This window comes from Lagenorhynchus albirostris, chromosome 15 (genome assembly GCF_949774975.1).
Source record: "Lagenorhynchus albirostris chromosome 15, mLagAlb1.1, whole genome shotgun sequence".
In the NCBI taxonomy this organism is placed as follows: Eukaryota; Metazoa; Chordata; class Mammalia; order Artiodactyla; family Delphinidae; genus Lagenorhynchus; species Lagenorhynchus albirostris.
This window is the reverse complement of record NC_083109.1, coordinates 28,202,870-28,224,563: the sequence shown is the minus strand read 5'-3', so window position 1 is coordinate 28,224,563 and position 21,694 is coordinate 28,202,870. Positions and strand designations below refer to the sequence as shown.

The window sequence follows — 21,694 nt, the reverse complement described above, 5'->3', positions numbered from 1 at the left end:
AGGAGAATGATGAGAACAGAGTGGCTGTCTTTTATCCATGCTAGATGTTTCCTCTCTGTATCTACTGTAGAGAGGGAAGACCCAGAAGATTGCCGGAAAAGGCACAGAGCTATTCCCGAAAGAAGAGGCAAGAGCAGGCAAACGAGACGGTCAGAGGACTCTTGTCCAGAAACTCGCAGGCTTTTAAAATCCCTGAGGCATAGATGAATCCAAGGGGTGCAGGGGAAGGAGGTGAAGTAGAAAATGATGCCATCAAGTCCAGAGGTAAAGCCAGGGTGAGACTGAACAGGATGGACCAAAAGCAGTGAGAAAGGAGGAGGCTCCTTCATGGGACTGAACTCCCACCCTGGGTGCTCCTCCTTCGGCAAACGTCTTAGTGATCCGGCCCACACGCAGCCACTCAGCCCAAACCCTACATCCACACAAATAAAATCCAAAAGGCACGACATCACTTTGGATTTTATGAGTCCAGCAGAGTGACCAACCCAGCTCAAGCACCATGCACTTTTCAAAGTCAAATTAGAAATTCAGGAAATGGGCCCAGGAGTCTCACTCCACAAAACACTGAAGGGACTGGGCCTGCGGGGCTGCAGCGGCCACAAGGTCAGCAATGGCACCAACTGGAAGGGGAAGGAGGGGAGGGGCTGCCCAACAGGATACAGCTTGGCGATGGACGTGGGATGGCAGCAGGGACCTGGAGCTGCTCAAGAGCTACGATAACAGACATCCCCACAGGTGTGGGGATAACGTTCATTCCTCCTGCCTCAGGGTGGGGGGCTCACTCTAGGATAACCCTCCTCACTGACTCTGAGCCCTGGCAGGAAGAGTGAGTTTGAAAGGAGGGACTGGGCATGCTCAGCTCAGCTGGGCCCCACTCCTCCTGGGAGCCAGCAGGACCCCAGAGCTATGGCTTCCCAGCCCTGTCTAGGTCTCAGGGGGCTGCAGGATGTTACATTTGAACTGGGTCTTATAGGATGAGTTTTCCAAGGGAGCAAGATGAGAGAAAGGGTATCTTAGAAGTGGGGACACAATATATGAAAGCACAGAGTGTAGAAGCAGAGCTCCTTCTCTGAGGAGGAAGTAGGCTACAGCGGGAATGGGAGGATCAGACTGAATGTTCAGAGCCTGTGAGGAGGCTGACAGTACAGCAAGTACAGAATGGTCACAGGTACTACAAGAGTATCAGGTGGAGAGGCCGGGGAGCTGAGGTGCAGGCGTGTCCACTACAGGGCGCCCTGCCCAAACCACACAGGGCAGACTGTCTGCTCTGAGCCACCGGGCAGCCCTAGAAAGGAAGCAGGGAGATGGGCTGTCTGCTTCCTGAGGACATCAGTGTAAATGGCCGAGCAGACGCAGGGCATCAGTGAGAAGACAGTGGGAAATATAAATAGAAATCCTAGCTCTACAGACAAGGAGGTCCACAGAATGCCACCTCCACCCTCCCCAAGTTCAAAAGCACAACAGATACAAACTGGATCAGCTACCTGGCAGAGCTCTGGTCAAGAGAGACACGGTCACGCTCACTGTGTGCTCCAATTTACATGGAATATAATAGACAAATCCACAGAGGCAGAAAGATTAGTGGCTGCCAGGGATGGCGTGGCTGGGAAGAGATGGAGCGTGATTGTTACTGGGAACAGGGTTTCTTTCTGGAGTGATGGAACTGTTCTAGAATTAGATACTGTTGATGGTTGCACCGTTCTGTGAATATACTGAAAATCACTGAATTGTTTACCTTAGATAGGTGAACTGGATGGTATGTGAATTACATCTCAATAAAGCAGTTATATTACAAAGAAAGAAAGAAAGAAAAGATGAAGGAAGGCGTGGTAGTGGTGGCCTCCCCGCCTGCCCTCCAGCGCCCTGCACGGCACCCTGTCCAGCTCACGGTCGGCTGTGTATCCGAATTGACACAGTCTGGAGAAGACGGGTAGGTGATGAAGAGATCAGAGGGCAGCCCTGAAGCTTCGATTATGAAGATGAAGCCGCCAGCCCGGAAATGGGGAGGCCGGGAGGATCAGGTCTGGAGAATGAGCTCAGACGGGCCCACGGGGGCTCCTGGGAGACCCCTGGGCTGGGTGGGAGCTCCGAGGAAGGTTTCTCACGATCTTACATCATCTACACGTGGATGAGGAGGAAGGCTTCTGGGGCCTGAACTGGTGGGTCACGAGCCCCTGGTGACCTCCTGGGAGGAAGCAAAGGAGGGCTAAGGGGTTGTTTCTCCCCCACAGAGACAGGTCAGTCAGGAAGAGTGCCCTGTGCCGCTCCTCCCCAGGTAGAAAGGAGCCAGGGCACGAGAAGTGGCCAAATGGGGCTGCCAGGCTACAACTGGGAGAGCACTGCCGTGGGTGGGAGGCCCGATAGACCCTCGCAGGGGAAACTGCTCCAGGCCTGGCCCCAAGAAGCTACCTGATGCTTCAAGGAGCAGCTGAGGAGCCCCCAGCCACGCCTTCCTCCCAGAGATACTGCAGGGCCCTGGCCACCCGCTTACCGGTCCTGGAGCCGGTCCTGTGTGTCCTTCAGCCGGGCCTTCAGATGCCGGATGCACACCTCCTTCTGCTGCAGGGGGGTCAGGTACTGCTCCGGGGTGGGAGGCTTGATGCCATGGTTGTCACTGCACAGCGTGTACTTCATGGCGCGCCTGCCGGGGACGCTTGTCAGCAGGGAGGGAGGAAGGGGCCTGGCGAGGCGCTGTGCCTCCAGGAGCTAGGGGCCCCACCTACCCATTCTGGTCCCCTGGCCACTGAAGTGCTGCAGGCCAGGCCTCCCCCACGGGGCCCCTGTGGGCACGAGAACACGCAGCCCCTTTGGGAGGTGGGTTTCATTAAGGCTCTTTCGAGCACAGCATCAGGGTGGGGAGCTCAGGGCTCCTCTAGCTTGGGCTGGGGAGACACGTCACAGAGCGCGTGCACCAGCCTGGCGCCACCCAGGGTGGCGCCCCCTCCGCCAGCCCAGTCCCGGCGCCACAGCCCAGAGCTCAGGTGTCCACTCTCCCAGCCCAGAGACCAAGGCTGAGGGTGGGAGAGGTCTCCCCCTCCGTGTAATTATCCTGGGGCCTGCATGGTGGGCCAGGATTTACCTGCTGTGTATGTGTATATTATCCGGGGCCTGCATGGTGGGCCAGGATTTATCTATCTGCTGTGTATGTGTATATTATCCTGGGGCCTGCATGGTGGGCCAGGATTTATCTATCTGCTGTGTATGTGTATATTATCCTGGGGCCTGCATGGTGGGCCAGGATCTATCTGCTGTGTATGTGTATGAGTGATTTCGTGTGAAAATCTGGTAACTGTATGGCGGCCACCGTTTGAGCCGTCTCTGTGTTGTCATCATCACTACCGCCTCAGCATTCAGCGTGTAGAACACTGTGTGCAAGACTGGTACTAAGGTGGCAGCCTGTCCTTACACTGGCATAAGGTGGGTGATAGTTGATATAATATTAATAATGTGTTCGTTTTCTTAGTGTTCTACAACTTTGCTTTCAAAGAATCACATTACCCTACAGTATGCCTTTCTCTCCCAATTGGAGAAAATGCCTATCAGCCTATCATCACAGGTAAGAGGTTTTTAGAAAAATATAACAATGTTTCTAATACCATATTTTGAATATGACTGTAATACTGTATGCCATAAAAACTTTATAATGATTCATTCATTAGATAAGCTAGGCAACCATTGCTAGCTTCTCTGTTATCAACGCATGCACACTATACCTGTAAATAAATATGAATTTCTTTTTCACATGATCTTTTCATTTTTGATATCTAGTCATACATGTAACAGCTACAGTGTTTTGTATCATGTAAGACAATATTGATGTACTGACAGATGATTCATTTTAAAAACAATGTAAACTTACAGTATCAATAAATACAGTATATTGCTGTAAATGTATTTTCTCTTCCTTATAATTTTCTTAACATTTTCTTTTCTCTAGTTTACTTTATTGTAAGAATACAGTAAGTCCCCTATATATGAACCTGCAAGTTGCAAACTTTCAAAGATGAACGTGTGTTCCCATGTCCAATCACATAAGTTAGTTCACATAGCTGGTATACTTTTCCAGGTACTGTACTGTAAGATTAAAAATGTTTTCTTTATTTTTTGTGTTTGTTTGTTTTTTATGTATTATTTGTGTGAAAAGTGTTATAAACCTATTACAGTACAGTACTATATAGCCAATTGTGTTAGTTGGGTACCTAGGCTAATTTTGTGGGACTTATGAACAAATTGGACTTAATGAATGCGCTCTTGGAACAGAACTCGTTTGTATGTAGGGGGCTTACTGTATAGTTTATAATACATATAACACACCAAATACATGTCAATCAACTAATTACGTAATCAGGAAGGCTTCTGGCCAACAGTAGGATATTAGCAGTTACGTTTTGCGGGAGTAAAAAGTTACACGCGGATTTTCAACTGCACGAGGGATCAGTACCCCAACCCCCTTGTTGGTCCAGGGTCAACTGCTCTAGGACACCAGCCCATGAACACATTCACACAAACGCAGGCAGACCCTTTCCATCTGCATGTGCACGCTCTGGGGGCACACGTGAGCACACACGGGAACACTGGCTGTCTCTGGGCATTGCCCTGTTCACAGCTGTACCCTGCAGCCACAAACACCCTAGCACAGGGTGGCGCAGATGCGCGCATGTGTGTGTGTGTGTGTGTGTGTGGTGAGCACGCCCCGGTCCCATCAGGGCCGAGGAGGAGGAATTCCTACCCAGTAGATGTGGGAGGGCCGAGGCTTTCACCCAGGGAAGGGGAGCACCCCATGCCACCAGCAGACCACAGCCAGGCCACCTCAACTCACAGCTTCCTGTCGGCTGTTCTGTTTGGGAAGAAACCTCCTTGGATTTTGGCTTAAACACCTGGGCGTGTTCTCACACAATTTGGCAGAGGCCTTGCCGCCATCCAGCTCTGTTCCTTTAGGGGACGGGGGGTCCCAGGTCTAGCAAGAGGCAATCACATTTTATGGATGTAGAAAAGACAGGCCCTGGTGGGGCCCATTTGTTGAAGGAGCCAAGTTGGAGGCAGTTTTAAAAGTTTTGGGGAGGGCTTCCCTGGTGGCGCAGTGGTTGAGAGTCTGCCTGCCGATGCAGGGGACACGGGTTCATGCCCCGGTCCGGGAAGATCCCACATGCCGCGGAGCGGCTGGGCCTGTGAGCCATGGCCGCTGAGCCTGCGCGTCCGGAGCCTGTGCTCCACAATGGGGGAGGCCACAACAGTGAGAGGCCCGCGTACAGCAAAAAAAAAAAAAAAAAAAAAAAAAAACGCTTTGGGGAAGCTGTCTAACATTTACTGAGGAAAAAGTATTTGTAAATTGTAAACTGTTGAAGAGAAAGTGTGGACAGAAGTGGAGGGAAAGAGAAACTATTCTCTTCTACTCACTCAGCTCCTGGCCTCTAAGTTTAACTCAAGTCAGGTCACACACTGGCTTGTTTTCTGTGTGGCAAGGGGAAGAGGCGCGGTGTCGGGTGGGACCTTGGGGTCCCCTCTGATGGGCTCTAAGAAATCTCCTTCCAAAAGAGAGGAAGCCAGCAGGGGCCCTGAGCCCCATGTGTTAGGCCAGCAGACATCCTGGTGCCCTGCAAAGGCTATGGCGAGAGGGACCCAGAGCTGTGGTGAGGAAAAGAGGCCTTTTCCCTGTGCCGGGGTAGAGGAACGAGGATTACTTAAACTAGTAAGAGCTGAGGATTATAAAGGAAGTAACTATTTTAACTTTTTTCCATATGCTTTCACTAGTTTTCCTTCTCAATATAACATTTAACACTGATATATTTTTAGTCACTAGCTCTTTGTGGGAAAAAATATTTTTTAATATAGTATATATTTACATATATACTATACATACCTGAGAAGAGAAGTATACTACAATTCATGTCCCTCAGCTAGTCACACCTTGGAACACCTGGCTACTTATAGTGAGGCTAGAGCCGAGGCACTGCTCACCAGCAACTCTGGTGGTGGCAAGGAGACCCTTGCATGGAAGCGGCTCTCAGCCTCAGGGCTGGGACTGCCCCCATGGGTTTCAGTTATGACGTGTGGCAAAAATCTGCTACCAATAAAAAAGTATTAAAGTTGCCAATTATACACTTAAATTAATGCATAAATTTAAATGCATTAATAAATGCATTAAAAATTAATGCATTTGGTAATGCATTAATGGTAAATTAATGCATCATCAATCTCACTCACACACCACCACCCCCACCCCCGTTCTGGGGGCAGCTACAGACAGGATGCTGGGGCATGGGTCCAGCATATGTGTGTCACCCATCATGCGTGTCATGGTGGAAAACTCAGAACTGCCGCCTCAGTGTGATCTGGTCACACAAATGACACTCACTCAAGACAAGCCTTCCCAGGAGGAGCTCTGGCCATGGGAGCTGCAGGCCAGAGTCTCCTGGCCTTCTCTTGCCTACGATTCTCAAGTTGAACCAAAGTCCTAATGAGAGCGGTTACGCGTTACGGGCCAGCAGCAGAGTGTGGTGGGTGCAGCTATCAACTCCCTGAAGCCTCCGGGTTGTAAGCTCCACTTTACAGATGAGGGAGTGGAGACTCAGACCGATTCACATCCTAAGCCCGTGCTCCCCCCTCACGCTCCTGGGAAGCAGGACGGGCGCCGCCATCACAGCCTGCACGTCCTGGTCTCTGAGGACCCACTGCTCTCCTTACCCGTCTCCCCAGCCCGATCCTGCCTTTCCTCTTTGCTGAGAGCCCAGAGCACACGCTGCACTTGTAACACACTTCCCTTTCTAGAACAACTCCTCTCTGCCACCCTCACAGTGTACCACCCAGAAGAGCAGGCTGGCGGACGCCATGAGGTGCCTCCCAACATCCATTCTTGCCTTTTCTCCAACAGAACTCCCAGTTTGCTTGGGTGGCCCTACACTGGGAACCACTAACTCTCCCTGTAGCCGGTCATACCTGGCACCAGGCAGCACAGTATAGACAGAATTTCCTGGGCAATGTGTCCTGTCTCAAAAACACGAGTCTCTGGGGGTTCAGGGGCTTTGGCCTTTCTACCTTCTTCCTTCCTGGATGCTGCCCTGATGCCTGGAGGTGTAGGAGCCAGCTGTACACCAAGGATGGTGGAGATGGGGTCCCTGACACTTCGGGGGGCTGCCCGCCTCTGGCCCCTTGTTTTGAAAGCATCACCCCCAGTTTGTCTCAGCTACTGACTTTGGTTACGTGCAGCTGGGTATGATCATACCCATCTTACAGATGGGAACTGAGGCTCAGAGAGAAGTGACCTGCTCAAGGTCACACAGCGGGGAAGTGTGCTAGAGTTGGGGATGGTTAGAACGTCCACCTCCCGCGACCCCCAGGGCACTCAGGGTTCCAGCCAGCTTGGCCAGGCCGGGTGCGAGGGAGTGGCTGGTTACCTGGGCGTGGGGCTGCTGTCACTTCCCTTGCAGGAGCCCGAGTTACTGCTGCTGCTGAGGGAAGAGGTGCCGTGGGCATCCCGCACGCTCACAGGGGGAGAGGTGCGCCTGGAGGCAGGAAGAAGAGGCAGGTGCTCGTTCTGGCTGGTGGGCAGCTGCGGACACTGGACGAACACCGCCAGGCCGCTGCGGCCCAAAGGGCCCCCACTTCAGGGTCACCGCCGGGGAGAGAAGCGTGGCGGGGGATGCACAGACAGGGGTGACAGAACAGACAGTGCAAATCAAGGTGGAAAACCAGAAGGAGGCCGGTCCTCGGGACTCCCCAGAAGGCTGAGCAGGGCTGCGGGCCAAGGGTGGGGTCCCAGCTACCCCTACCAAGGGTCCTCAACTTCCAGGGTCCCCCAAGCCCAGAGGGAAAGGTCCCTGCACGGACTGAAACAGAGGTGGAGAGGAATGGGGCAGGCAGGAGGAGGGACAGGAGGAGGGGCGCATGGGGAGGCCAGGGGAGCCTGGGTGGAAGGCTGCATGCCGTCCCTGCAGTAACTGTGAAGATCGAACAACAGTACTGGTGACGGCAGGGATCCAATGGTTTAAGTCTTCAGAGAACTTTTACACCCACTGTGTCATTTGAGCCCATAAATAGTTCCTGAGGCCAGTGTCAGCAAGCCCATTTTAAAGATGGGAAAACTGGGGCAACAACTTGCTCAAAAACAAGCCGGTGTTGGACTGGAGACAGAGACCCTCCCTGCCCCCACCTTCAGAGGCCAAGGCTCCGGGCATTGGGGAAACTCACCTGCGGGATCCAGCAGAGGCCCGTCTACTGCCTGGCAGGGACATGGCCATGAGGCTGTGGGTCCGGGTGAGGGGCGGGATGGGCGGTGTCCCCGGGGCTGAGGAGAGAGGGTGGGTTGGGGGGGCCGCGGGGGTGGCTGGGCCCGGCCACGTCATCCTCTCGCTGGGGCCGCTGCCCGGCATGGCTTGTCCTCTCACCCTTCAGCAGGACACCCAGGACCGAGCTGGGGGCTGGCAGGCCAGGCTCAGGCCACAGCTGCCTCCACCAACAAATTTAGCAGGCTCTCACCCCACCACCCGACTTAAAATCACGATCATCAGAGCCTCAGGGCGGGCAGAAATCATCAGTCCAGCCCCGTGTCCTCCACATGAGTGAATGTGCCCCAGAGAGAACAAAGGCCTCGCCCAAGGTCACTGACACTGGGGCAGGGCCTCCTAATTGGCTCGGCCCAGCACTGAGTCCTCTACGCTATAAGCCAGGCCCCCAGACCCCTGACTCTCGGACCCCCACCCCCACGCTGGTCAATCCTCCCTCGGCGGGGGCTGCAGACTGGAGGCCTCCTGGAGCAGGACCAGGAACCCCAGATTAGGCTGTGCTAGTCTCGATGTCACCTTCTCACAGTGCCTGCTGGTGCGTGGCTCGGGGCTTCCCGTCTACAGGGGAGACAAGACAGACCAACACACCACACACGTGTAGAAAGACATATGGATACACGCGAATATGAAAAGGTACCACGCCCCCTCCATTCCAAGGCATGCCACACGTGGCTCAGTGAACATGCTCAGGGGGCCTGCCCACAACGCAGGACATGCAGCCCTCGCCTGCCCCGCCCCCCCCCCCCCCCCCCCCGCCCACATGCTGCACACAGGCATGCCCGCACCCATCCGTGCAAATGCTCATGCTCATTGTGGGGTGCACCAGGAACTCAGGGCACAGGCTCAACGCAAATGAGGAAGGAGACAGATGGGAGATGAGGACTCCTCCCTGCTCCCAGGGGGTGTCTCTGTAGGCTGGACCCAGTAGGAAGTGACCATGCCTGCAGAGATCCATCCTTGGCCCTCTTGACAAATCAGTAGAGAGACTCAGACCTGGCCTCCTGCCCAGGAATCCCAAGGCCCCTTTCCTGGGTAGAGGTTTGGGCTCCAAGGGCAGTCAGCCCTACAGAAGTTTAAGGAGGGGAGAGGCCCCATCCTGGGCTGGTGTTGGCTGCTGTGGAAGGAGGCCTGCACAGGGCATTAGCCCAGAGCTCCTGGAGTCCGAGGTGGAGAGGCCTGGGCTCTTCGCAGCCAATGTGCTAGTGCTGTGCCAGCTCCAGAGACCCTAGTCCCCTCCTTCCACGCTCAGAGCAAGAACTAAGGACAGTAGCCTGGGTTACAGGAGATTCAGCCAAGGACACAGTGTGCTGGACCTTCCCCCACGCGGGGAGAGAAGCAGTGACCAAGCCCTGCTCCACACCAGACCCCGTGCCAACCACATTACGTACATTATGCCATCGACTCCTCCCAACAACCCTATGAGGAAGTGCTGTGATTAGTCCCTTTACAGATGAGGAACCCGAGAGGGAACGGACTGCCCAAGTCCCAGCCCCAGTGTGGCAGGGCCAACACTGAACCAGGCCAACACCAGATGCTGAGGGACTGGGTCTCAAACCCCAGAGCCCCTGCCCAGGGCACCACCCCTTCCCACGTCAGGGCCTCTGGGGATCCCGGTCATCCCGGCCAGCGGCGGGGCTGCGTCCTGAGTGGACAACGGCGCTACTCAGGTGGCCTGTTTCCTGGCTGTGACACAGACGTGGCGTGTTCCCTGGAGGGCTCGGACATTGCCAGCATTGTCTGCCTAGAGGTGTCAGGTGCCAGGCACAGGAGCCGCCGACACCCCACCTGTCACCTGAGCTGCTCGCCCCAGCTTGGGGATGCATCCCACCCACCATGCCCCAACTGCCCAGGCGGGGCCTCCTGGAACTGCAGGGCCGGCTTCCGGAGGAGGAACAGTGAGACGGGCTGAGGGGACAACAGTGCTACTCCACACTTGCCAGGAAGGCCACCAATGGCTCACCACCTCCTGGGCACAGGAGGGCCTCAACTAGGAGCAGCTTGGGAGGGGCTGATAGTCCTTGCTCGTGGGTGGACGAGGGCTTCAAGGATCATCTGTCACTGATTGAACACTTCTGCGGCCAGGTGACCGTGCTGAGTGCTTTTATGTGCCTTGGTCCATTACTTCAAATAAAAATCCTTCAAGGCAGGATTTTTTATCACATTTGGGTCCAAGGTCACACAGCTGCACGTCCAACAGACCCTGGCTTCTAGCCCCAGCCAGGCTGGCTTCACTGGCCATCCTCCCATCACCACTTCTGGCTTTTGGAAGGATGCTGTGATTTCAGGAGGACTTCTCAGCAGAGGCAGGACTCAGAGCTGAGGCAGGGCCTCGCTCTTCCAAGCCAGCTCTGGTGAGCATTGCTAAGGAGCTCAGAAAGTCCGGGTGGAGCTCTGGGCCCAGGTCCTGGGAGGCGGGAACGATGCCTGCTTTGCCTTGGAGCTGCGTGTGGCCTTGGTACAATGAGGGCTTTGTTGTCGCTGTCCCTGCTCCTACCTTGCTTGGCAACCCCACGCCTCCCTCCTCTCTCGCTCCCTCTTCCTTCCTCTCTGGCCAGGGGGGTGAGGGTGGGAAGGGGATGGCATTTGTACCTGGTTGGAGCAGACAGTCTCCTGGGAGGCCAAAGCCAGCCATTCATCTGGGACAGAGGTGGAAGTGGCATTTCCCCTGCTGGGACGGGACCTTGCAGGCTGGGGTCCCTCTGGGAGGGCAGAAGACACCCAGGCCCAAAGGGAGTTGTCTCCCCAGGATCTAGCCCAGAAGTGTCAGTGAGCACCCTGGACTCTCTCAGGTCCTCCCTCCCCTCTGGGCCCCAGAGAGGAGGCAGATTGCCATGGCGTTTGTCTCCATGCCACCTGTTCGGCCTGGAGTCCCGCAGGCCTGTCCCCAGGTAGCCGCTTGGAATGGAAGGTGGAAAGGAAACCCCTAGCCGTGGGGAGCTGGGCTGACAGTTGCTTATCACCTCCACCCCAGGTTAAGCCCAGCCCCATTTCCCCATCCTGCCCACACCATGGCAACCCTGCCGCATCTACCCCTTTGATTAGTGCCTCACACACCGAACAGTGGGGGTTCAGGAGATATAGCAGGATCCAGGGAACAGGAGATGGAAGGAGTCAGAAATAGTCAAAGATATCTGGGCTCAAATCCCAGCTCTGTCACCCTCCAGCTGCAGGCAGTGGGCGAGTCACACCACTTCTCTGAGCCTTAGCTTCCTCATCTGTAAGTGGGGCTGTAACAGAATGCACCTCATGTGGTTACTGTGAGAATAACACAGGATCATGCATGCACAGGGCTTAGCCCAGTGCCCACCACACAATAAACACTCGAAAGTGGGAACTCCCAGGATTCTGGCACTAGATAATTGCAGTGCAATGTGAGCTTCAAAACAGAAAGACTCAAGGCATAATAGTGGCTTCAGGAGGGTCAGGGAAAGCGTCTCCAAAAGGAAATTTACACTAAGTCTTAAAGGGCGAATAAGAGGTCACCAGGCAGAGAAAGTGAACGGGAGGGATGGAGAAGCGTGGGCAAAAGCCGTGAGTAATGCAATAGCATGGCTGCTCAGGAAACTAGGGGGCCTGGTGGAAGCAGAGGCACAGTGGGCCTGAGGCTGTAGAGGAAGGTGGGGCCAGGCCACACCGAGCCACAAAAGCCAGGATCTTGTCCTGTGAGCAACAGGGAGCCATGGAAGGGCCTTAAAAAGGGGACAGACACAATCAGACTTGCGTTTTAGAAAGCCCCTGCCTAGGGGGCCTTTGTGGACTATAGCTGGAAAGGGACAAGAATAGAGGCAGGGAGACCAGTTAGGAGGTTATCAAGAAATTAGAAGGGCCTGGGTCAGGGCGGCAGCAGGAGCAATGGAGAAAGGGGCCTGGAGCCTTCTCAAAATTCATCAGAGGCCCCCGATTAAGTAAAAATTAGGGCAAAACTCTTGATCCTGGCATTCAAGGCCCTCTTGTCTATACCCTTTCCAACCTGCTCTCAGCTGCTTGCTGACCCCAGGGGAAAGCCCTGTTCGTTGCTCCCACATCTTTGCAAAGGCTGTTTGCCCAGCCAACAGCACCTGCCCTGCCCTGCCCTGCCCTCATGCACACGTCACACTTTCCATAAGGCTCTGCCCTACAGGACTTTCCTCTTGGGACTTCACCCGTCACTTACTCTCTTGACCACTTAGCGTGTCATGCCTTAGGTTGAAACTCAGGGAACACCCCCCTCTGGGGAATTTCATAAAAATAAACACAATCAACACACAACCGTTAGAAACGCAATGAGTTAAACAGGCACATTTGATAGACCAAGGGGTTGGATTAGATGGTCTCAAAGACACCTCTGGATCCACCATTCTCTGATTCTAGGGCTGTAAATGAAATAGAGTTCTAATTGATGCTTTCTTCCCTTTCAGTTACTAAGACTCCTGGATTTCAGTTTCTACATCTGTAAAACTAGGAAGCTGCGTTCTTCAAAGAGACACTATGGCATTTTGCTCAATCAGCAAGTCATGGGGGAAAAACCAGGCACTAGGTTAATCTAATATTCTAGCTAAGTGAAAGTCCCTGTATGCACTATAAATTATCTTTTTTTCCCCAAAGAATTAGCCATCAATAAGAGAAGAAAGCTATCCTAAAATCCAAAGGAACAGAACAATCTGTGTCTGATGACTCAAGCCTCTCACAATTGTGGAAAGCAGAGCAATGCAACCAATAGAACAGAACTTGGGAGGAATCTTGTCTCTGCCAAGGCAACGCTAGAATGCAGAACATTCCACCCTCAAACGGCAGAACGCCTGGTGCTCCTAGAATGCTAATGCAGAGGGAAGCGGGAGATGGAAGATGGGCCTGGGAGTGTTCCAGCCGACCTCTCTGGACCTCAGAGGATTAGTGCTATGAGGGCTACTCATGGCTGAGGAGTTTGGTAAACCTTCCATTGGCTTCACGACCTCATCAGCCACTATGCTTCTCTGCACTATCAGCAAAACCAGGACCTTTCTTCCTAGACTTGGGAAGGGGGGCAGTGGTGGCATTTCTCCAGTTTGCTTCCTGTTTCCTACACAAGCTGTTCTCAGAGCTGGAACCATAGATGGGGCCACTGGACTCCTTCTCACTGTGGCAACCCCAGTACAGCGCAGGGCAGACCCACAGCTTGGCCAAATGTTGCGAGGGCTCCCAAGGCAACCAGGATGGGCGTGAGGGCTGAGGCGTCTGCTATGCAGGTAGTCTCTGGTGGTTCGACTCAGATTCCAGAGCCTGGAGGGCACCAAGAGCCAGTGGTCTTCAAACCACCTGGAGAACTTGCCTCTGGGACTATGAGGGGGTGGGCTCAGGCCTCCTTCCCCATTTCACCTCGAGAGACTCCTCTTGTACCTGTTCTACATATGGAAGGTCTGAAGTAAGACTACATTTTTAAAAGGGTTTTGCAGGTTAAAAATCTATGTAATATATATTTTCCACAACGAGATACTATTTCACATCCACTAGGACGGCTATAATCAAAAAGACAGACAATAACAAGTACAGGCGAGGATGCAGAGAAATTGAAACCCTTGTGTATTGCTGGTGGGAATGTAAAATGGTACAGCCACTGTGGAAAACAGTCTGGCAGTTCCTCAAAAAGTAAAACATTGAATTACCAAAGGATCTAGCAATTCCACTAGTGGGTATACACCCCCAAAGAATAGAAAATAGGTGTTCAAACAAAAACTTGTACGGGGATGTCCATAGCAGCACTATTCACAACAGCCCAAAGGAGGAAATGACCCAAATGTCCATCAACGGATGAATGGACAAACAAAATGTGGCCTATACATACGATGGAATATCATTTAGACGTAAAAAGGAATAAAGTACCAATACACGCTACAACATGGATGAACCTTGACAATATTATGCTAAATGAAAGAAGCCAGACACAAAAGGCCACATGTCGTGATTCCATTTATATGAAGTGGCCAGAATAGACAAATCCATAGACAGAAAGCAGATTAGCGGTTGCCAAGGGCTGGGCCAAGGAGGAATAGGGGATGACTGTTAATGGGATTGATGAAAGTGTTTTAGAGTTAGATAGTGGTGACAGATACACAACTCTGTGAATATACTAAAACCCTTTGTATTGTACATTTTAAAAGGGTGGATTTTATAGTATGTGGCTATATATCAATAAAAAACAAAAATAATCTATATAATATATATTTAAAATGAACCATTGTAAAAGGACAGGCATGGTCCAGGAAGGGGAAGGGAATGGCCCAGGATGGCTCAGCAAGTAGTGACAGGACAGGAACTAGAAGCAGCCCTCCTGCCTCTACCTGACTTCAGGCAGCTGGGCCCAGGGCAGGTACTGCCCTGGTCCTCCTGACTCTGGGTCAGCCTGGAGGAGACAGGCGACTAAGACTGACCCTTTGAAGGTCTGGCATAGCCCCAACCTCATCTGATCCTCACAAATTCCCTGTGGAGGGAGGCCAGGTGGAGACTGATGCGTAGGACACATGGGAAACCTGAAGCTGCGGAGCTTTCGAGATCACTCAAGGTCACACCTGGACGTCTAGGTCATGAGTGCCTGCATTTCTACTGCATCATGACTGCCTCATAGTACAAGAGAACTGGGACACATACGGCTATGCTGCATGAAAAAGCAAAAATCTACTTTCCCAGGAGATTCTAAAATACCAGGATGGAGATGCAGGGGTTACATCCCCGCATCCTGGGCTCCTCATGCTTCCATAAAAGCAGAACATCGCATGTGGAGAAAAGGGAACCCTTGTATACTGTTGACGGGAATGTAAAATGGTGCAGCCTCTGAGGAAAACAGTGTGGAGGTTCCTTAATATACCGAAAGTAGAACTACCATATGATCTAGCAATTTCACTCCTAGGTATATATCCAGAAAAAACACTAACTTGAAAAAGTACATGCACCCCAACATTCAACAGAAGCACTATTTACAATAGCCAAGACATGGAAACAACCCAAGTCCCATAAACAGACGATTGGATTAAGAAGGAATGGTATATATACATATACACACACACACACACACACACACACAATGAATATTATTCAGCCATAAAAAAGAATGAAATATTGCCATTTGCAACAATGTGGATGGACCTAGAGAATATTATGCTTAGTGAAATAAGTCAGACAGAGAAGGACAAATATATGATCTCACTGATATGTGTAATCTAAAAACTAATATAAATGAATCTATATACAAAACAGAAATAGACTCACAGATATAGAAAACAAACATGTGGTTACCAAAGGGGAGAGGGAAGGGGGAGGGACAAATTAGAGGTATGGGATTAACAGCTACGAACTACTATATATAAAATTGATAAGCAACAAGGATATACTATAAAGCACAGGGAATTATACCCATTATCTTGTAATAACCTAAAGGAATATAATCTGAAAAAAATACTGAATCACTAAGCTGTACACCTGAAACTAACCCAATATCATAAATCAACTATATATACTTCAATAAAAAGACAATAAATAAAATAAAATATTCCTGAAAAAAAGCAAGTGGACCTCACAGAAACAGGAGGTTAGCAGAGCAAGGAAGATTGTTCAAAAAGAAATTCTTCATGTGTCTTCTCCCTAAACAGTGTAAGTCTCTCCATGTCCCTCAAAGAATCAGCCATGTGGGCAAAGGAGAAGCCCTCACCATGAGGACCACTGTGTTCAACTCTTCCAACAGCTGCTGCATCCTGCTCACTAGCCCAGGTGCTGTGCGAGCTCAGCACTGAGAGACCCTCAGCTCCTCAAGCCACAGCACATGGTCCCTGTCGGTGACCTTGCACCCTTGACCTGAGTCTCAGCTGCCTCATGCATTCAGTGGGACCCACCCTCCTGACCCTGCCTTATCCAACCAAGGCAATGAATGGAGCAACGGGGGAATTCCAGACAAACAGAGGACAGAACATTTCTTGCCATTACTACTGCTACCACTGCCTCTTATAGGGGATATTTTCTCCTTTTTCAGAAGTATTATTCCTTGCTTTAGTGCAAGTCAGAGCAAGCCCAGGTGGTGACTCTGAGATTACCGGCACCCTCTGCCGAGCCGACTGCCCTGGGGTGGCTCTCCAGGCCAATGCCTGGCAAGCCTCCTACATGGGGAGGGGCAGCAGGGGCGACACTGGTTTCCATCCCTGCACAGCTGTGCCAGGGCTGCCCCTCTGCAGACAACCATGGGGAGGTGTGGGGGACAGAGGGGCCCTGGTGCTAGCCCCAGCTTGGGAGCTGCTTGGCAAGTGGCTCCTGGCAGGTGGAGGTCCTTCAACGACCTTGGCCACAGCATGTGCTTCCCTGGGCTTCCCGGCTGATACAGCTGTCAAGCCGCAGCCTGGCTCCTCTCCTGCCACCGCCTCCTCCTGAGGTTCCAGCTTTAAAGCATGACCCTATGGACTCTCTTTTCTTCAGATCTCTGCTGCGGTTCTTAGGATCCTTGAGTCAGTGTCCACCCCTCCCCTGCATTTACCCCAAGTACCTACAGGAGCTAGAACACACTCACAGAGCTCTAGAATGGAAAGAATGTTGGGTAGACTTTGTCACAGCCCACCGTTTTACAGACAGAAACTGAAAGCCAGAGGGAGCACGCCATATGTCTAAAGTTGCTCAGCAAGTGCAGCACAAAGCCTGGGCTGGGAGCTCACCTCCTGACTCTAGTGACAAAGCTTCTGCACTGCAGCCCCACCCCACACCCCTGTTCGAATCCAGGCAGGAGTCTCTGATAAAATAAGAACAGAAGGCGGCTTTTTGAGTAAAGAAGTCATGGAAGGAAAGCCAAGGGTAAAACAGAAGTCTCACCAATTTTAAGGCAGCTCACAAATGACACAATAAAATATACATTGAAACCGAGGCCTGGGGAAGAAGGGAATACCACAGGCTGACCACACATGCAAACGTGGCAGCAATAACGAGGCTCAGATTCCACTCTGAGCTTCCTGGCCATCAAAGCAAAAAGAGAAATTATGCCCAGTCTTCTTGTTCTTATAGTTAGGGGAGAGCAGGAAGCAGACTAGTTCTTTAGGAGACATAAAGCTCTCCCTAAAATGAACGCGAAAAGAAACATTATTGCATGTGATTTGCTGTAGGGATAGAGGACTGCCTATTGTGAATCTGCAAGGAGGATCCCAAGATAAAGGAAAGATGGTGGCTTCAGAGCTCAGCCAAGTTACCCTGTATGTGCTGTGCTCTGCTGACATGAGATTGAAGGACCCATGGAACACAAGGACCAAAGGGCTAAAGGGATGTTCAGATGTCATCTGATCTGCCTGGGACCACAGCTCCTTTCCATGGAGATAGCCCCCACCCAATCTGAGATCAGAGAGCTCTATCTTCCTGGGAATACAAAGCAGGGAACCACATAAACTCATGCTGTCTCTTGCATTCTCTCTCGCCCTCGCTCTCTCTCCTGGCATTTCATGACAATCTAGTCCAACTGCCACATTTTCTAAGCAGAAACTGATGACTTGCCAAAGGCCACAATGTGAGCTGTGGGAACAGGGGACATGAGACTGAAGGTGGGCCAGCTGATTCCAATCCCACCAGCCACTGTGGGCATGCTGCTCCTGTTGGAAGCCAGGTCTCTCCTATCTTCTTGCGGCTCCTGGGGGCTTTGTATGGAGATACAGGCCCAGCTCACCCAACTGTTCCTGTTTAGCCCAGGAGCCATGCTGATCCCAAATCAGCATCCTTCACCTCTCCTCCCAGACCCCCTTTCTTTCTCCAGCTGCCAGCTTCCCTGCCGTCCTCAGCAGCTGATTCCTGTCCAACTGACTTCCAGTGGCACTTCCCCCATCAAGCTGAATTATTTTGCCTTCACTAAGATCTGGGGCCTTTGACAGCGCCCAACACGGCTCACACTTGCTGAAAGAGGGTGGGTAATTATAAACCTCTCTCCCCAAAAGACCTCCTACTCTGGAGAAGCTGCTCCACCCCTTAATTTAGCTAAAAGGAGCATTTTAAAATGTTTTCAAAGGGAGACTCTGTAAAAATCTATGTCTATATTAAAATCCCTTTGTCTCAGAATGAGTTTTTCCCCTTTGCTGGGAGGCTAATTTAACAAAAAGAAACCATGGCTTTGGGCTCAAATATGCCAGGATTTGAATTCCAAACTGCACTACCCACTATATTTATGACAGTGGGAATACCACTTTACTTCTCTAAGCCTCAGTCTCCTCATCTGTAAAATGGAGCTAATTACAGATACTGTGCACAAGTACAGTCACGATTAGCAGTTATACCTGCTAAATGCCTAGCAAGGATCTGGCATAGGGAAAGCACTCCATAAACAGTATTTATTTATTCACCTAAATAGGCTTGTTCTTAATGTTGTTCATATATGTTACATCTTTATTCCACTCCAAAATCTTCATCTGAAATATTATAATAGTTTGTATTTCAGGGGTCTCTTTCTTTCTCCCCATGCTTTATTTTCTCCACAGTCCTTAGCAACAGCTAATATATTTATGTACTTTGTTTATTGTCTCTAGAATATAAGCTCTAGGAAGGTAAGGATATTTGCCCATTTATTTCTTAATTTAGTTCCCAGCGCTTAGACCAGTGCCTGGCACCCCACAGGCCCTCAACAAACATTTGCTGGATGAATAAGTGGTTCTGCACTCACTTGGGTTGATATCACTACCCAAGTAAGTGCGGGCTTCTTAGCAAGTAAAAAAAGGGGCAAGAAAAGCTTTGCAGTACTTAGTTTATATTATTATAGTCCTTCTCACACATGGCGTCCTATTTAGGTGGGCTGGTCTCTCCTGCTAGATTTGTAAGCCAGGGATTTATCCATCTCCGAATCCTTAGTATCTAGCAGGGTCTTGAGTACAAAACCCTTAAAAACTGCATCTTAAGGGAAAGCGTGAAAGCACCGTTTGAAAGCTGTCATTTAATCAGCCTCTTGCCAGGCACTGTCCTGGGTGTTCCGCATCTATCCTCTCAGTTCACCCTCACGTTAGGGGGTGTGCCCTCCATTTTACCACCAAGGAAGCTTAGGCTCCAGAGACCAGCGAACTTGCAGGAGGGCACGTAGCAAGTAGGTGGTAATACTGAGAGTGGAACTCAAACGATTCCAGCTGCCCCTCTAAATGACATCTCCGCACTCAGAAAATCCAATTCGTTGTGTCAACAACCCCAACTCCTGACAGCAGCCCTCAGAGAAAAGTGAAAGATACAACATTACAGTGGATCCTCATGGTTTGCAGATTCTGTAGTTGCGAATCATCTACTTGCTAACATTTATTCATAAGCCCCAAATCAATACCCAGTTCCTTCACAGTCATGGGTGGAATGCACAGAGCGGTGAAAAATTTCAGTTGCCTGATGCCCATGTTCCCAGCTGAGTGGAACAAGGCAACCTCCCGTTTCATTTCTTTTCTTCTTTCTTTTTCTTTTAAATAAAATTGATTTTAAAAAATAGTATTTTAAACTGCACAGTTTCCAGGAGTACACAGTTATCAAAAATGCACACACTTCACTTAGCTTGGTTCCTTTCTTATACTATAAACAAGTGTCCTTTTTGTGGTCTCTTTAGAGCTATGTTTTTAACATATTTTTGCTTTGCTTGTGTGGGGGGGTAATTTTGCTATTTAAAATGGCCCACAAGCATAGTGCTGAAGCGCTGTCCAGTGTTCCTAAGCTAAGGAAGGCTGTGACGTGCCTTATGGAGAAAATAAATGTCAGATAAGGTTCGTCCAGGTGTGAGTTATAGTGCTGTTGGCACGAATTCAATGTGAATGTATCAACAATGTATATTAAAGGTGTCTTTAAACAGAAACACAAATAAATAAAACAAGGCTATGTATTGATCAGTTGATGAAAATGTTGTGACCAGAGGCTCCCAGGAGCCTAATTCTGTATTCTCCCTCAGGAGCAATGGTTTTGTACTAGTTCAGCGTTCACAGCTGGTTTATAGAACATCACTATTGCAAATAACAAGGACTGACTGTATTAAGCACAGGTGCCCAGCACCCAGATCTGCGCACAACAGGTCTGGTTGTGTTCACGCACAAGTACACGTACAACCACGCTCGGCTGTGTGCTCAGCTCTGTGTACTCAACACTGCCGTCCGCACCAGCACCCGCCGAGCCCTCGGGGGGCCGTGAGGACTAAATGCAGGAGCTCGGTGGGTACAGCCAAACACTCCTGGATTCAAATCCCAGCTCAGTGGGGAGCTGTGTGCCTGCAGGCCTGTCATAATCAGGGCCAGTTTCCTTACGTGTACGTGAGGTTAATCGTTGTCACGATGGTAAAGTGGGGCTGTGCAGGTCAAGCTGCCAAGCGCAGGGATGGGGTGGGGCTTGGGGCAGGCAGCAGGACAGAGCCTTTTTAGCCCTTGTATCTGTACAGGGCATGTATGGGGTCCAGGAGAGCCAAACTGAGGGCCTCCCCCTCCTTAGCCGACTGGCCTCCCTGCTCTCGCAGGCCTGGGCCTCACTCCGCCCAACGTTGCCTGGAGGAGCACCTGGAGGCCAGGAGGCCAGGGACCAGAAGGTCAAAGCCAGAGGTACTCAGAGACAGGCAACTCCAGGGGTCCCAAACTGGCAGCCCATAGGCTGTATCATGCCTAAAGACCACTCTCCTTTGGCCTGCATGTACGTGTATTTTAATTTCAGTCAACATTTATAACTTGAGAGACTGCATACTTAAAGAAACCCAGATTTCTAGCTTGTCTTAACCCCAAAGATCCTGCAGCTCCGTGCCTGCATTCCTGCATGGCAGTGATGGGCTGAGGCTGAGGAGTGGCCCCTTTTTGCCAGTTCTTACCTGCACTTGTGCTCTTTACCTGGGCTGTTTCGTTTGTTAGCTGCCTGGCATTGGGGTTTGGAATCTCCAGTCTAGTCCAATCCCATTTTATAGATAGAGGATCTGAGGTCAGGGGGAAGGCGTGGCGCTTGCCCAAGGCCCCAGGTATACTGGTGGAGCTGAGATTTGAACCCTTGCAGCTCTGAGCTCAGGGTGCTGGACACGCAGGGAGGCTGGGAACACAGAACGGGGGACTTGGGCTGAGGGGCAAATCCTGTTCAGGAAAAGGCTGCTGGTGCCAAAAGGTAAAGCAGAGACCAGCAGCTCTGGCTGCAGTCAGCAGAAAGCTCTCCTTCCCACCTGCGGGCAAATACCAGCCTCCCCCACCCTGTAAGATAAACTCCTCCCCGGCTCTGTTGACACAGGGCTCTCAGGTATCCCTCTGCCCTGACATTTCCCCTGAGCAGGCAAAGATCTTCGTAATCGCAGTGGCCCCCGGGAAGGTGTGCAGAGCAGGGGCTTTTCCTAGAGCAGAATCTAGCTGGAAAACCTAGGTCTCAGCAGAGGACTGACCATGGGCTATAGCTTCCTCATCTGCAACACAGGGTTTCAACTGCGAAGATTTAATCAGATAATGCTGTGAAGAGCCCTGGCACATGCTGCC

At 51.2% G+C, this 21,694-nt stretch overlaps 1 protein-coding gene across 7 annotated transcripts in view; it reads right to left on the bottom strand.

The window, feature by feature from the left end:
* SNPH (syntaphilin) overlaps window positions 1-21,694 on the bottom strand; it is a 42,221-nt gene that overhangs the window by 5,010 nt on the left and 15,517 nt on the right. Inside the window, exons 3-7 of one of the 7 annotated variants that reach the window (XM_060123163.1) lie at window positions 9,671-9,698; window positions 8,698-8,840; window positions 8,188-8,284; window positions 7,395-7,502; window positions 2,492-2,641 (exon numbers count right to left, since the gene is read on the bottom strand). In XM_060123163.1, coding sequence (XP_059979146.1) covers window positions 2,492-2,641; window positions 7,395-7,502; window positions 8,188-8,237 — 308 coding nt within the window. In that variant the 5' untranslated portion in view covers window positions 8,238-8,284; window positions 8,698-8,840; window positions 9,671-9,698. Of the gene's footprint in view, window positions 1-2,491; window positions 2,642-4,819; window positions 4,958-7,394; window positions 7,602-8,187; window positions 8,841-9,670; window positions 9,699-16,930; window positions 17,003-21,694 lie in introns of those variants that run through there. The other 6 variants (XM_060123164.1, XM_060123169.1, XM_060123162.1 and 3 more) reach the window with 6 other exon arrangements.